Source organism: Lonchura striata, chromosome 3 (genome assembly GCF_050655825.1).
Source record: "Lonchura striata isolate lonStrDom1 chromosome 3, ASM5065582v1, whole genome shotgun sequence".
In the NCBI taxonomy this organism is placed as follows: Eukaryota; Metazoa; Chordata; class Aves; order Passeriformes; family Estrildidae; genus Lonchura; species Lonchura striata.
In genome coordinates this window covers 71,341,972-71,358,419 of record NC_140705.1, presented here as the reverse complement: position 1 = coordinate 71,358,419, position 16,448 = coordinate 71,341,972, and the positions used below count along the sequence as shown (strand labels likewise).

Sequence of the window (16,448 nt, the reverse complement as noted above, 5' to 3'; positions counted from 1 at the left end):
CTATGGGTACTTCTGAGCTCTGGCTCCCCACAGCAGGAACAAGACTGCTTTTATTTCTAAGAGACTGCAGTCACCCACCAGCTTCTCTTCTGTCTGCACTGAGATCAGCCAGTTGGCTCCTTCTTACTGTATTTTCTTCTCTGTGTCAATTGGCACCCAGTGAAGAGAAGGGGATGTTGCTCTTAGCCCCCATGGGTGGAGATAAGCAAAGGATTTAATTTCAAAGGACTAATTTGGGATCTCTAGAATTCAAAGCATATAACAGCAAGTCACTACTCTACAGGTGACCACAACTGGAGAGATTCATACTGTCTGTAGGTGGCTACTGTGGGACTACAGGAATGTGTGGGTTCCTTTGAATGTATTGTAAAGATGTTTGTGTCTAACAGCTTTTCATTTCCAACTGAAAAATGATACCTCTTCTTCCCCTTCCACTAGTTCAATGTAGTAGTTCAATCTTTGGGAAAAGAAATCAAGTTAGCATCTCCATTACAGATCATTTTCCAGCCTTAGGGGGAAAACTGTAAATAATGTTTATTTTATAAGCCAAATATAGAAAACATATTTTTCAATTGCTAGAATTACAATGTCAATTAAAAACTGTTATGTTTCTAATTGATGCAGGAGTTATAATTAAGAGAAAAAGTGGAGAAATTCCATGCCCACTGGCAGTTGAAGCCTTTGCTGCTCACCTTAGCTATATCTGCAAATATGATGATAAATACAGCAAGTAAGTAAGATGTGCATGTTTGTGTGTACTTCTTTCACACCTTCTCTTTTGCTGCAATGTTTGAATTGTTCATGTTGAGCTGCATCTGAGAGCCCAGTGCTGCTTTCACTGAGTTTCTGACAGAACTTCTGTTTAAATCAAAGATCAGATGCTGGCTCTGCACAAAGCAAGGACTGCATTGCTGGTATTGGTTTTGCTCTATCTACCCATCCATCAGACAAAAAAAAAAAAAAAAAAAAGAAATTTTGAGGCACAGGTCCTTTGCATGTTATAAATGACTTTTAAGAAGTGATGGGAAGATGAGCTAGCAGACTGATAGAGAATTCAACAAGGCTCTACCAGACCCAAAAGTCTCACAGTCTAGCTCAGCTCTCCACTTCTAGCAGTAGATGATGTTTAGTTTATAATCTGTCCTGGTGATATTTGCATCACCTGGAGCCATAAGAAAAAAAGACATTCAGTTCTACATGTAAAGCTTATCTACACAATGAGAGAGTAGAATGTAGAACTTCTGGGTCCTGAATTCCAGTTGGTGTCCTCAGTGTTAGCTCTTAATGTAGCAGGGAGGAACAGCAGGGAGTAAGAATAGCACTAGTGAAGCTTGGCTGTGGGAATAGCAATGAGGTACAGAAGATTTCAAGAACTAGAAATTGAGAAGAGTGTAAAAGCAGCACAGATTTTTCAAGCCAGTTCTGGGCAAGGGAGCAAGAATTCAGTAGAATATATAAAAGAGGAGGAGGTGGTCAATGGAAAATGATATTGGGATCTGGTTTGAGGAAATCAATGTGGTTAAAAGCTGGGGTAGTGGATTTAAACAGTTACTAAAAAAAATGGAAGTAGGAAAATAGGAGAATAGGAAATCTTATGACTGAAGAGAGAATATTCTGGCAGTCCTAGAATTAGTCAGAACCTAAATATAAAGATGTCAGTCCTCTCTAGTTCTGCCTTGTGGTCCACCTACCAGCAGTGTACGCTCTCACTCTACCCCCACATCCTCCCACCTTCTGTTGACAGCAGCAGCAATCATCCTTTGCTCACAATAAACCTGAGGAGAAGCATCAGCAAGCTTCCCAAAACTGTAATGTAATGTGACTGAGGCTTTTTTTTTAGTTACAAATTGAAGGGATTCAGACCTACATCTCCTGTCACAAGGATATTTGTCATGGGTGAGCTCAAGGAATGCTTATTGGTACTCTTATTTACATTGAATGATACAGAGGTGAGATTATTGCAGAAGTTTGCTTCTGAGCGCAAGGAGGTCTGCTCTTTTACATACTACCAGAAATGTCCAAAATTGTGCAAATTTGATGTTAACGTCTGTCAAATACATAGTATGAAATTTCTTTAAACAATACTTGAACCAGGCGTTAAGTCCCATATCTGCTTCTCCTTTGGGACTGCAGGATCTTTGTCTGGGGTGATTTCTTGCATCCCAGCTGCAATTGTTTGGCTGAACAGTGTTTTTCCCTCCTTTCTTGACTTTTAGGTATTTCATTTCTCACAAACCAAACAAGACCTGGCAACAAGTGTTCTGGTTTGCCATCAGCATCGCTATAAATAATGCCTACATCCTCTACAAAATGTCAGAGGCCTACCATGTGACAAGGTACAGCCGTGCACAGTTTGGTGAAAGACTTGTAAAGGAGCTTCTGGGCTTGGAGGACACCTCACCCACCCATTGATGCTTTGCTCTTGGTGGCGTAGGCAGGGGCCGGAGGGAAAGCAGAAGATACCACACCTGGAACGACAAAGCAAGGAACTTGTGACACCACCAGTGCTGTCATCCAAAAATGCCAAGTGATGCCACTAGAGAGGTGCAAACTTTGTTCCTAGTATCAGCTGGATGTAAACATCTCATGCAGAAAGTGCCACTGAAAAAGCTGACACAAAATTGCATATGTGAATGCCCTGTGGGAATCCGTATACCGAAAATAGACTTAAACTAGCCATCATCTCAATGCTATTTGTTGAACAGGGTCACCTTGTAAAGTTCCTCTTGGGCCAGGAGCTTGTCAGAAGCTGGCACAGCTCAGCAGTCCTAGATGGGCATTTCAGGAAACTCTACACCTTCCTTGGAGTTACTAAATTCCGGGACAAGCCCCGTGAGGCTGTAGCTGAGCGCGGCTGCCGCCCCACGTTCCGCGAGGCATCGCTGCAGCAGCCCAGCGCAGCAACCCTGCAGCAGGCATCTTGACAAACACCACCCTCGCAGGCAGGCAGCCAGGAACTGAGGACCAGTCATGATTTTTTCCTTCTGTGTTTTTTTTTCCCTTTGTTTTTATTAATGTAACATCAGACAGTTTGATCCCAGTTAGAACACAGGAAAATTAGGAGAAACCAAGTACATTAGTGAATTTAAAATTACAAATATGCTACACTGATTTTCTTTTTTAACCATGATGAAGCATTTTTTTACACAAACAGTGATTAATATTGTAAGTATTAATTACTATTAATTACTGTAATTAACAGTGAGTAAGCCAGTAAGTAATACTGCCTCACGTCTTAACTGCCACGGTCAGTGTACAGGTGAGAGATCAAAATATATCAACTATATTTTTTCTTGATTTCAACTGTATCTTAAATGTTGCTTTAAAAGCTAATATAATGGACTGTTAAAGTTTTAAGAACAATAATTTCTTGCTTTTTCTTTACTAATTGTCAAGACCTTTTTGGTCCACTTTAGAATTTTGTTTGGCACACAGTTGGCAGAAAAAAAAGTCACTAATAGCCAAGTGTTTCCCATTATCACTGTGGGGTGTTCTGTAGGAATTCTTTTTGGTAGAGTTCAGGGCTTGTCACAGTAGTTGTAATTAAGCAGATTACATGTTTAGCAAAGTAACGTAGCATTGTGTCTTAGAAAATGAAAGACGTCCAATTGCAACCAATCTTAAACCTTGCTAAAACAGAGCAGGCCCAAAGAATTCTTCTGGTCTGAGTGACACTGTAGAGGACAAGCATCATTGTGAGCTGGTGGTCCAGGCCATGTTTCGGTGCTGGTGGAATCTGAAAGCCACTGGAGTTTCAGAAAACAATGCCAAGAGAGAGAGGTATGATTGAAATGAGGGAATCAATACTGAGGGGAGCTACTACCCTGCCCTCTACACTTTATTGATTTCAGTCCACAACTCAATAATCAAAAAACTCTATATTCTGAAGGTTAGCAGTGATGGGCACAAACAGAATTGCATTAACTTACAGGGCAGAAAACTATGTTGATTAGAGGATCCCAAGCCTGAAAAGTTTTCTCCCAAAGAATGACTCAAATTTATTCAAGAGGAATGGAGTAAATGATTGATTTATCAGTGTAAATCTTATGAGGTTACATGTATCTGACAAGAGACAGTAGAGGGTAATCAACATAAATGTGGAAACTCCTCAGATTTCATCATTCTGTAACATACAAATGCATAGCATGTAAATAATAGCAGAGGAAGAATCCAGCAGGGGTTAGTAAAGGAATGACTAGCCCATGGAGTATCCTTGCACTGACACCTTTCTATTTCCACCAAAGTCTTACTGTTGGCATAGACCTAGAGGCAAATCTCACCTGGGTGCAGGGAGAGAAGGGGATGGCTGACTCCATGGTGGTTCTGCTTGTGCTACAGCCTGGAGCCTGTCCCACACACCCTGCTCTGGCTGCCAGCTGCACAATGAACAGCAGCAGGATTCCTAAGCATCCTTTTAACTTCTCAGTCCACAAGGTTTCCACCCAGGAAACATGGGAGAAAGGACAAAATTTTGTTTGAGTTTGTACTGCTCTAGCCCTTGACAATGCCAAGCTGCACAGGAACCCAAGAATCAGTTCAAAATTCCTTGACCCTGTAGAGAACTGAGACCACCGCTCTTCAGATTGTGTTTTGATAGCTGGTTCTTGTCAGTCTTCTAAGTATTCAAAGGAAGACAGCAGCTAGCCTGAAGCATGAAAAAATGAATGTTCAGCAATATAAACCTACAGGTCTGGGTTTTTTTCAGGAAATTTCACAGAGTGTTCTTATTGCTCCCTACTTCAGACAATGCCAGTCTATATTGGATCAGGAAGTGTAGCTACTAGCTCATTATATCCCATAAATTTATATGGTAGTTAAAACTGCGGCAGTAAGGAAAAGTTTGGCTGGAACTTTACTGTTGGGATGGCTTAAATGAAAATCCAGCTTCCTTACATTCCCGTGCCATGCTGGGCTATGTGCAGGATACCCATGTTTCCAGCAGACATGGTATGGTTTCCAAGACCACCTTGAAGCCACCAGGCATTTCTGAGGAGTAGGCAGACCACTGTCCAGCTACATTGTAGGCCCCTGGGATAAATCTGGAGCCCTTGGCAAATTGTTACATAACTGTGTGTACTTAAAGACCTGGACCTAGGCCATCCCATACAGAAAATGCCTTTTCTTTTTTTGGATGACTGCAGGCCTGAGGCCTTGAAATATTTAATTTTTCACCAATGTATGCAGTTAATTATGCAGATTACTTGAGCTCAAATCATGAGATCCTAGCTTTTTGCCTCAGGGACTGGGTCCTGAGTAGTTTTCCCTAGAATTGGTGTTGACGGGGGATTACACAGTGGCTGACTATTACAGGGAAGATGCTTTAGTCTCCTTTGTAAAGGAGAAAAATGAAAACAAAGTTATAGCTTTGCAATGAATTTAATTTTCTTAGCCTTAAACATTCCTCATCATTTGGAACTGTTGTTCTTACCATGCACAAACATTCCATAAGTAAGCAAAAATATTTATATATATTTGTATGTACAAAATATCTGAATTTTGGCTCTCGAAGCACCAAAGTGTAGTCTGTATCTACAGATGACTCTTCCCCCTCATCTTTTCCTGTTATTGACTGGAAGTGGATAGGGTTGGGGAAAGTTAAGATTTTTCCTTGTTGAAAAAGCATCTTGCACTTTTTCTGTTACTACAACTGAGGCAAAGTAATTAAGGAAGATATAGGATAATTTTTAAAAAGCTAAAGTTTGTCAACTGCAGCTCAGCCTGTGCAGGATTATTTCCTTTACTGAAAACTGGCTTACTTAGATTTGGTTCCTACCTGCTTGTAACATTAAAGCTTCTCCCTAATTAAAGAGGGGAAAAAAGTCTCAAAGTAGTGCAAGGATGCTCATTATAGTGCGTGTGTGTCTAATTGTGCAATAGCTTGTGAAATTATAGTTTGAGTGGTTTGTAGCCTTAAGACAATCTGGGTAAGAGATCTAAGAACTTAGCAGTAGGTAAAATGCAGTTGAAATGCCAACCAAGTCACAGAGGAATGTCTAAACTTTTTCAGGAAAAAAAGAAGTTTGACACTGAAGTAGTGAAAGGAGCACAGCACAGCTCCTTTCTCTCCTGCTGAATTGAATTTTCACTGACGTGTACTTCTAAAAACTGATAATTACTTGTTCATGGTATGCAAACTTTGTTTCAAAGAACTGAGACCATCAGTAAGACCATCATACCCACAACCTTCTATGCACAGTACTTTCAGGAAATGTCTGTCATGCTATGATCCATTCTTGGAAAACATTTATTCTCCCAGTGTGTGATACCACACTTGCCAGAGCTTAGAAGCCACTGGGAAGTGGTTTCCACTGTTGTCTCCATTGAAAAATGCTTCAAGGGCTTGCAGGAATTCTGCCACGTTTTACTTCAGACCATCTGTACACTTGACAATAGGGCACAATTTAAAAAAATCTCATCTCCATTTTCTGTTTCTATTCTAGAGAAAATTGAATTTAGCAACTCAAAAAACAGCATTCCTGTTCTTTACCTCCAAATGTATTTCTGTGGTCTTTTTTTTTTTTTTCTGAAGATGTTACTTTCCTTCTAACAGTTATTTGGAAGTCTGTCTTGAGCTAGTGAGTAGTGAAAGAAGCCTCCTCTATCTCATTCTTCCATGCCTTACTCCCCTTGTGGTAGAGTTGATTCCACTGACAAGGGGGGATTGGGGGATTATGCTGCTCTGATATTTCTGTGCATTTCTGTTACTTTACAAGCAAGGATTGCAAAGTGCTGGAACAACCTCAGCATTTGTGAGACATTATTAGCTTATCAAAGCTTTTCCTTTCCTACCAGACACCAAGGCACGGCACAGATAACAGGGGTCATGAAACTGTAAAGTGGAGTTTGCACTCCTGCTGATTAAGGCTGTGTTCTATGTTTTCAGTGACTTGGTTCTTGTTCAGAAGCACTTTTCCTAACAAGAAATGAAAGTATGCCAAATATCATTTTCCCCTAAGAAAGGGCTGTAGGACTTAGCACAGGTTCCTTCATGCAGGCTGGCATGAGTTAAAACCAAATTGCACTAAAGGTAAGAGAAAATTTGATAAAACATAGGAGCCCAACAAGACTAGAGGAACTTAAAAGAGATATATGGAAAATCTGAAGCTCTGCAATAGTCTAGTAAACAGTGTGAAATTCAGACAAGTAATTACTGAGTTAAGAAAATGCACTGAGGCTTAGATGGAATATGAAGTCTTCCATCCACCTCTGTTACGGAGTTTGCCATGGCACGTCCTTCACACTTGGATTGATGTAAGATTGGTTGTTTGTAAAACAACCTCATCTCAGTCTGGCTGAGAAGAACATTGAAGTGTCAAAGGCCTGCTCACAGTTTCACAAGGGCAAGGAACTCTAAGCTCAAAACAGGTATGTATTTGGCCTGCTGTTAACTCAGATACTTGCACCAACACATCACATCACATCATCTACTCAAAAGCAAGCCTGCCATCAGTGCTACTTGATATATATTCATTCTTGTTGCAATTATTCCTAAACTTACCTTTGTTAACAAAAGCATCATGAACTCTTAGAAGCACTTCTGTATCATCACCTCACTGTTGGCAAACAGTTGAGAACAGCTGTGCTTTGCAAAAAGGATCTCTTCCTCTGAGTGACAACTTTGTCTCTCTGGAAATCTAGCCCTGGAGAAACTTCCTGCTGCCCCACACTTTCTTTTTCTTCCCTCATTCCTTGCATTTAGAACACATCCAAAGCATTCTGCAGGTTCTTGGTCAGTCTTGAAGAGCTGACAACACAGAGTTGTCCCTTCAGTTTACTTCTGTAGCATTGCTTTGCTGGTCCTTTCTGCTATTTTGCAGATCTCAGATTAAACAGGGTATTGTTTCTGCAGGCTGTTCTGATTGCAATCACTGTGAAGGTGTCGTCTGCTTTGCCCCAGTAGTGCTGTCCCAGCAGGTTTGGATGGACCCCGAAGAGGTTTCAGCAGCACCAAACCCACTGCTCCAGCTGGCATGGCTGTAATATTCCTCAGCTCTGCACTGCTGTCATAGAGAGACCTTTGACAGGATCTGGGGATTTTCTTTGTGTTTTGCTTTGTTTTTGAAGCCCTTTCACTCTGATGGATTTGGTGAACAGCTGTTAGGTATCACTAAAAGGCCTTAAGTGGTAAATCCCTTTTGTATCACTCTTTCCTAGTAATAATTGCTTGTATTGGATGTCAGGGTGGTCCACGTGATGTGTAGTGCAAAAACCTTACCCAGGAAAGCATCATTTGCTGTACCTGAACAACCTTGGATGCCTGGGCACCCTGGGTGAGGAGCCCAGCGGGAGAAGAGTGTCATGCTGTCCTGTAGCACCATGATGTGCAGGACCTGACTGGGAAAAAAGGCTGGGGAGACACAAGATCACAATTTGCAATTGAAGTTCCTTGGACAAGCAGACTTCATAGTCAAGCTGGTCTCAGAAGTTTTTCTAAGAAAGGGAAAATTCTAGGCCTATGCAGTTTGCTCACAGCCCTTGCAACTCTGTTTTTAAAATAAACATTCTGGAAAATGCTTTCACACTTCAGTGTGCTCTGGCCTTCAGAGCGTTTTGACCTATTTCCACTAGTTCCCCCAAAAAGCTTAGAAATTTAAAAGCAAAGCACAGTGCACTAGGTTCAGCTGTCCAGAACCCCCAACCCACTTGTGTCAAAGTAACTTTGTGGTCTTGTTCTCAAATAATCTGTGTCAAGGCATTTGCAAAATGTGACTGCTGAACAATTTGCATGTCTCTGTGAAACATAGTTGCTCATTTGATGGAAAACAGTTTGCAGGTCTCTCTGACTTATTCTGCAATCTGGATTTTTCTTCTAGATATAAACCAAATATTTGCCTGGCATTTCAGTATTGAAATAAAAAAATAGCTTGATCCCATGGTTTGGGGGTGCTATCAGAGATAACAAAACTCAGGTTTATGCCAGCGATTAATCTGATCTTGTGAAGGTGTGGCTAATCAGCATGGTCTGATACAAGGAGGAGCTCAAGGGCAACAGTGTGTGTGAGAAGGCAGAGGAAAGTTCAGAGGATGGGCACACGGAGGGAGAGGAGCCAGGTGTTCCCTTCTAACTCTCATCATTCCAGCATGTATACCCCCCTCTCCTGCTGCCTTTGAATTAAAAGAAAAGGCTGATGTTTAACATAACCAGTCTGCACAGCTGATTGAGTAACACAAACCCTGCTTTAGCTACATCCCTGGCTTCACTCCATGCTTTTCCTTAGGCTATACATGTCCAGTAGTCATCAGCCTTGGAGTCACAGCACTGCTGCATGTCAGCACAGCATGGAAGCTACAGACTGTGGAAGCACCACAGTAGAAACAGGAACAATGGGGATTCCGGAGAAGGAATCTCCCCACTGACATTTTGTTTTCATTTATTTTTCAATGTGTGCAACTTACATTCCATCGAATGCAGTGACAGTTCCAATTGCAAAGATGGGCCTTAGCTGGCTGAGTGCTTTCAAGACCACTGGACTGTGCTCACACCATCAGCAACTGTGGTTCTGTTGCAAAGTTCCATATTCTTTATAATTGTAAAGATTTCTGTTGAAAGCATAAATTACAGAGGTAAAATATACACTGCAAGTTACTTGGTTTTTTTTTTTTTTTTTAAATCTTCTCAGACCAATTTTATAACAGCCAAGTCTTTCAGGAAATGCAGGTGTGTGACCTCTTCACAGCAAGAGACACACAGCTGTGTTTCTGCATGGGACAGGGAACTATTTTTGTGACACCAGTTCTGTTCTACACAAAGGCACGCTTGCAATAAATTTTTACAAATTTTGTACACCATAAGCTGAATTCCAAGTTCCAAAAATGTGAAGTGTGGCAACAATAACAAAATTGATTTATAGTATCACTCTGATATCTTGTCATGTGATTTTATTTCTTCAACAAAGTTTGTTTACAATCAACAACTTTGAAATACAGTCAGATATATTACCCGTTGCTTGTCCTGTCTTGTTCTTTACTGAAATATGTGGAGAAGATGTTTGGTTATGCTCTGGGTGCCTAAGTGAAAGAATGTAGAGAATATACTGCAAGATAAGTTACAGGTTCACACTCTAAGACCATCAGAATCATAAATCCACCATCTCTATCCAGCCACTGGGGACAAAGGCATTTTCTTTAGAAAGAATTGACTTGAAAAAGCCTTTCAGTGTAACCTGCATAAAGGCATAGGAAAGAGCACCACTGTCCCTGCCACCATGCTTTCCTGACCCCAACAAGCAATGCTTCCCAGCCACCTCAGGGCAGAGCAGGGTGGACACAAGGGCAGGGAGATCTGTCCCAGCTCTCAAATATCTCTGCTGAACAGAACCAGAACAGAACCAGCCCTTTGTCCTCGCTGCTCTGGCTCTTCCTGGCAAGCATTGTCTGTACCACCAGTGGTACCCACCAAACCCATGACCTGCATGCCAAATGAGTGGCATTTGCTGGCAAAACCAGACACGTGTGATCTGCAGATGGCTGCTGTTTCACAGCTCCAAGTCAGCAAGTTGCTAGGACCTGATATAAACCTTATTCCACAAGGTAGCAGAAGTCTTGCAGGAGAACACACAGGTGGGGTCACAGTCAGTCTTTGCCAACAGCCACAATAAAGATGTCCCCCATGCCTTGGGCTGTGTCCCTCATTTCCCCGTGGCTGCAGAGGCTCCACTGGGACCAGGCTGCCCAGCATTCCAAGAGTGTGGGTGTGGCTCAGCACTGACCTCTGGCCAGGATCTGTCCAACTGCCATGTCTGATTTGCTCAGGGTGTTTCTTCATAGCACTTTGTGTTTTCTGCATGAAGAAATTCAGTTTGCACAGAGGCTGTGCTAAGAAAAAGCCAGAATTCCAGGGAAAACAAAACATTAACAGAAGCAACAAGCAACAAGGCCCTTGACCTGTTTGATGTCTTTATGGAACCAGCCACTAAGAGACTATTTTTCTGAAGTTGCTTAGCATCACAAAAAGAGGGGCAAGAGATTCTGGCTGTTCAACCCAGCTAGGATCTCAGAAACCTTTTCAAAATGTAAGTAGTTGCATTGGCAGCCTTTAATGCTGGTTTGAAAGACAGTCTGGCCCCAATAAGCAAGACTCCTTTTTTCCTTTGCTGTGTGTTTTTTGCACCATAGAAGTCCCTGCTGAGCAGCAGGGGAGGAACTCAGGAGTTTCTGCTGTGAGATGCCACATCCACGCTGAAGAAGCAATCGAACCACTGTGCATGCCTGCAGCTCGGAGTGGAGGCTGGCCCATCCAAAGGGGTGCAGGGGCTGGAAATGTGTAGGTGCATCATCAGGGTGATGGATCAGCATGACCATGCCCTGGCTCAGGGCAGGGCTCCCCCTGGACAGGAACAGCCATGTACGGGTGCCTCCCTACATCGCTCCCTAGGCACACACAGCAGGAGGGACCTGGGGAGAGGATTACAAGCCCCTGCAGCGAGACAAGAGCAGCTACATGCCAGATGAGATGTGCAGCTGTGCCATACACCAAATGAGGATTTCTCCTTGTTCCCTGTCATGGCTGGAGAGCCGCCCCCAGCAGCACAGCACTTTGTTCCCTGGATGTGCCATGACCAGAGCTAATGCTGTGCCTGATCAGGCCACACCATCAGAGGTACAATAAGCAATGCAAATCATCTTTAACACACTAGTTGAATAAAAGAAGGAATTTAATTTATGAAATTATGAATCCCAGGATCTGATTGACCCAGACACACAAGTTACCTTGGCGCTGTCATTTATAACATTGCCATCCATTCAGATCAGGCCAGGGCTTCCAGTAACTCAATCTCCTGTGAAATTATTCTCAGGAGAATTTACAATTAATTCCAACAACATGGTCTTTATTAATGAAGCCAAACTTAATGTGCCCTTTTGCAGTTTTTTCCAATATCCTATTCCACTTGTCCCTCTGCCTCCAGAGAGGAACAGAGAGAATAAAACTGCCACCTCACAGACACTGCAGAGGACACCCCCAGCTGTCACCAAGTCAAAGCACAGACTCTCCTAAAGCACCCTCACCCGAGATTTGGAAAAGCACTTTACAGGCAGTAATGAATCAGACCCCTGCAAAGCAAAGCCATCTCCTCTCCCTTCAGAGACAGTCTCCTTGCGGCAGTTTCCTTAGATTAAAGCACAGTCAAGAGTTTTGTCTTTGGGAATGCCAGTTTAAGAAATCAGTACACAAAAGGTGATGGGAATTGAGAAGCCAGAAACCTGTCTCACTTCTCTGATATTCCCACTTCCCCAGGTGAAGGCTTGGGCAGGGTTCCTCAGAAACACCTGCACCAGCAATACTGGCATTGGATTCATGTATCTTACCAAAACTTTTTTCAGATTATATTTCCTGTCACAGGTTTTGCCTGGGAATCTGCTGTCTGTCCTTCATCAAAGAAGTGAGAGCAGCAGTAATGGAGGTTCTCAGATTCACATGGAATTGACAATCCACAAACCTGGATGAGAATCAGCTCCCCTGAGCAGACGGACTCACCTCCCACAGTGCAGCCCTGCACTGGCCTGGAGGCAGCTGGTACCAACTGCAGTGTGAACACACTGTGGTGCAACAAGCGAAAATATGCTTCTTTTTCTACTTCTATGGCTTATGACTGGACTGCAACCTTAAAATAAATGTTAGATATTCCTCCTGCCAGATTCAGACTCCCCAGGGGCAACAAGGCAGGATTTAAAATGGAAAGATCATCTCAAACCCTTTGAGGAAACAGCACAGCAAACCTCTTCCATCTCTCCTGGACACACACAAAATTTAGAAATAGTCAGCTAAAATGATGCCAAATAATAATCCCCAAAAACTGGAAAGGTTTGAGGGAAAGCAGGGAGGAGAGAGACATTTATTTGCTGTGAATAAGATTAGCATCTGCAGGCAGCCACGCCAGAATAAACTGCAAATCACTCTCAGGATTTTAACTGGAAAAGTTCATTGCCTATCTGTCTATCAGTATCCCAGCCTTTTCAGATTGAAACTGTTGGAGATAAAGACAAACACATTAATTAATAGCCATAGTTATATCTTGGACATATGCACTGGAAATGTTGGTCTCCAAGCATAAGCAGTTGTATTTGTACCCAGCCACAGAGGAAAGGCCCCATCCAACACTTGCAAAGAAAAATGTAATTCTGTACCTGCTGGTGTTCTTTCAGAGTATGTGCGCTGTTCTTCTCCTGGACATCCCAATTCATCTCTTTTCAGTCCTCTCCATTACTGTGCCCAACAACTCACCACCACCTAAAACCTACAGCTACTTCTGGTACAGGGTGCAAGAGAGGCATCCCAACGAGTAGCTTGGCATAACATCAGCATAGTGTTTCTGAGTTTAGATAATCACTTTTATTTTTCACTCCTGTCCTGTAATGAATATTGAACAGGCAGAGCATTGCTCTGTTCAGTAAAGCAATTTGCAAAATGCCACTGCAGAGTTCCACAGTTTGTCTTTTCAGACAGCAGGTAATGTAAAGTATTTATGAAATTGGTCATGGATGATCACCCACAGTTTCCAGCCAGGCTGAGCAAGTAGTGCTATTAAATACTGCAAGCCAAGTTTAATAAACTTACTCAAATAGAAGAAATACTTGCACATTTAATGAACAAAACCTGTTACTGCAGCCAAGAGCTTGAGGAGACCCTGGAGAATCTGAAAGGTACTTCAGCAGGACTCAGACCAGCTGTTAAACATCTGTGGCCCCTTCTTGGCCAGTGCAACAAGCTGGCCATAGACAGTTCAAGCCAATCACCCATACACAGCAGCATTCTCTTGCCTGAGATGACAGCAGCCAATCTCAATGCATGGTGCACTATACTGATTTTAGAAGCTGCTTTTTTGAACAAAAAAGCTCCCCTGGCCTGGGGCAAGTACACACAAACACAAACCAAGCACAGACATTCAAGTGGGCTCAGTGGCTGCCAGCAACAGCTTTCTGTTGCTCATGTGTGAGAAGTAAAACAAATTCAGGAACATTTTCCCACAGGCCAGCGTATATGATCTGTTTCTCATGACTTTCCCAGTAGCATCACCACCACATTTCAATCTAGAGTGGTGGTTCAGCAGTTCAGTGGTAAATCATGGATCATGAACAGCTTGCAGGCACTGGGAGGGACTCTTCCCTGATTGCTTCCCCAAAGAGCAGCCTGCAGGGCTGATGACCAGACTCCCTCTGAGCAAGGGAGAGCAGGTGTCAAATACAGCCAGGCTGCAAGGGAGCTGGCCTGCCACAGCCCAAACCCCAGGGAGCTGGAAATGCTGTCTTGCATCCCTGTGGGTGGGACCCTGCCTCATGCTTGTGCATCAGGTTTAAGCACCAGACATGCCAGACCCTACTCTTCTCCCCATGTGCTCACCCTACCTGCTGTCTCATTGGTTTTATGGCCCCTGGTCCCAGCCAGCTCTGCTTCTGTGCTGCAAATAACCAAATGGTTTTTTTGCTACCTGAAAGGAGAAAATGCAGAAAGGGAGTGAGAAAGAATTTCCTCTGTTTCTTTCTGAACAATGAGGAGCTATTTATAACACAGTGAGGCTCACTGTTGCACAAAAGCAGTGCCCTTTCCCAGCTGGCAGAGCCTCTCTAGCAAGGACAGCCTTGCAGTAGCCTGCAGGATTTCTTTTTGCCTGAGGTAGCTTAACCCAGTTTTTCATGTGGATAATGAAAATCCACAGTGGACGAGATTTGATGTGGCTGCTGTTCTCTGGGGCTCTACGCAAAGGCTGAAGCACCAGGAATGTATGAGCAGCTCCACCTTCTTAGGGCAGATTTCTGTTAAAATGGGTGGTTGCAGGACTCCCTTCCATCACTGAAAGCAAACACTTTATCTGAAGTCAAGGGAAGTTATACTTGAGGTTCAAAAGTTGCCCTTCTCTCCTGTCAGCACCTCAGGCCTGTGTGATAGAGGCAGTCAGCAGAGCATGAACTGCTCCCTAGGCAGGTGACCTAAATCCTGCTTTGCCTGAGGATGCTGAAGGACACTGACAGGGTTTGTGTGCTGCCTTCCCTCCCCTCCCCACCAGCTTAGGTGCTCCAGGGCATCCATCCCCTCAAGCTGGAGCAGTGCAACTGCTCCACAGTCCCTGGGGCTGACTAGAAATCTCCCCTAGAGAGGGACAGCCTTCAGAGGCTCTGGTGACAGGGCCACTGTCACACACACCAGATCTGTATCCCCATGGGTGCACATCTACACTGGATGGCTGAAGAGCCCAACTCTGCCCTTCCAGCAGGAGCATCTCTGGCCACACAGTGCACGAGTGTCCCAAAGAAGTGGAAAGAACCGCAGAGCTGTCGGACTCTGAGCTGCTCAAAGCAGTGGGGAGAAGATGGAATCAGGAGTGTTTTAGGAAAGAAGCATAAAGGGTCACCACAGGGGGATATTTAGGCACCTTCACACAGGCCTTGACTTTCACAGGAGGTTCCTTGGATGGACCCAAGCCTCCAAGCCAAGCTGTGGCCAAAGAACTTCACTGTAACATTGCAGCAGTGGTTGGGAAAAGGCTCAGGCTGCCAAAAGTTGGCATGGCTGCCAAAAGTTAATTAAAACAACAAAAACAAACTGGGGAAAGGGCTGTGCATATGACAGGGTTCAGCAGTCAAATCAGGTAGAGCTTGTGCTTATTACATGCGTCAGACCAAACTCCCCACAGCGACTCCTCTACCTTTCCACCTCCTCAGGGCTAATTTAAGAGCTGTTCCTCGCAGCCCATAATAATAGCGAGAAAGAAAATCAAATCCTGCTCTGCCAAAAGGAGGAAACTGGAACAAGGGAACTGGCAGTAAACTTGTCCTGCTGCCATCTCTGGCTTTCCTAAGGAAATTCATGCTCCAGGGCACCCAGTCAAAGAAAGCAGAGCTGCCAACAGGATGCACGACTCTGATCCTACCCACAAGGAAAGCCAAGTCCATCTGCTGGGAAAGGGAAGGACATTTCCCACAGATCCAACAGCAGTGGGGTGGGATGCATAGATGGACACAGAAATAGCCATCCTGCACAGACAAGCATTTTCTCTGGGAATACCTTGGGCTCAGACTGCGTCTTTTGTATGCACAATTCCCCCCACCAGAATCTTTCCTGTGAGGAGCAGGTAACCTCCCCTGCTCCACCGGAGAGCACCAGTACAATAGCAGAGCTCTTCACACAACAACAGGAGCAGTAACTCTGTTTGTGACTACCCCTGCTCTGCCTGTGCGGGCACAGGGAGCCAGGCTGACTCAATGCCTCCTCCAATACAAGTACTCAGGCAAAGCCAGAATTGAAGCAAGCAGGCTAAAGGGTCACATAGATTTGGGTTCATCCTTTGTGTCCCCATGAAATTACTTTTTATTTACCCAAATCTATATAAGTTAATGCTTTTCTTTTTCCTTTCTTTTTTTTTTTTTTTTTATTCTTCCTGGAAAGTCATCCAATGGTCATTGCTACAAGGGCATTGCACACTCCTGCCAGGCTCAGCTCTGCTCCACACAGG

General features: G+C 43.7%; 1 protein-coding gene across 1 annotated transcript in view; it reads left to right on the top strand.

Moving 5' to 3' along the window:
• Window positions 1–9,942, top strand: part of PGBD5 (piggyBac transposable element derived 5) — a 68,046-nt gene extending 58,104 nt beyond the window's left edge. The window contains exons 6-7 of the mRNA XM_021527145.4: window positions 625–730; window positions 2,217–9,942. Of these exons, the coding sequence (XP_021382820.2) occupies window positions 625–730; window positions 2,217–2,412 (302 nt within the window). The 3' untranslated portion in view covers window positions 2,413–9,942. The remainder of the gene's footprint in view (window positions 1–624; window positions 731–2,216) is intronic.
• Window positions 9,943–16,448: the final 6,506 nt, after the last annotated feature.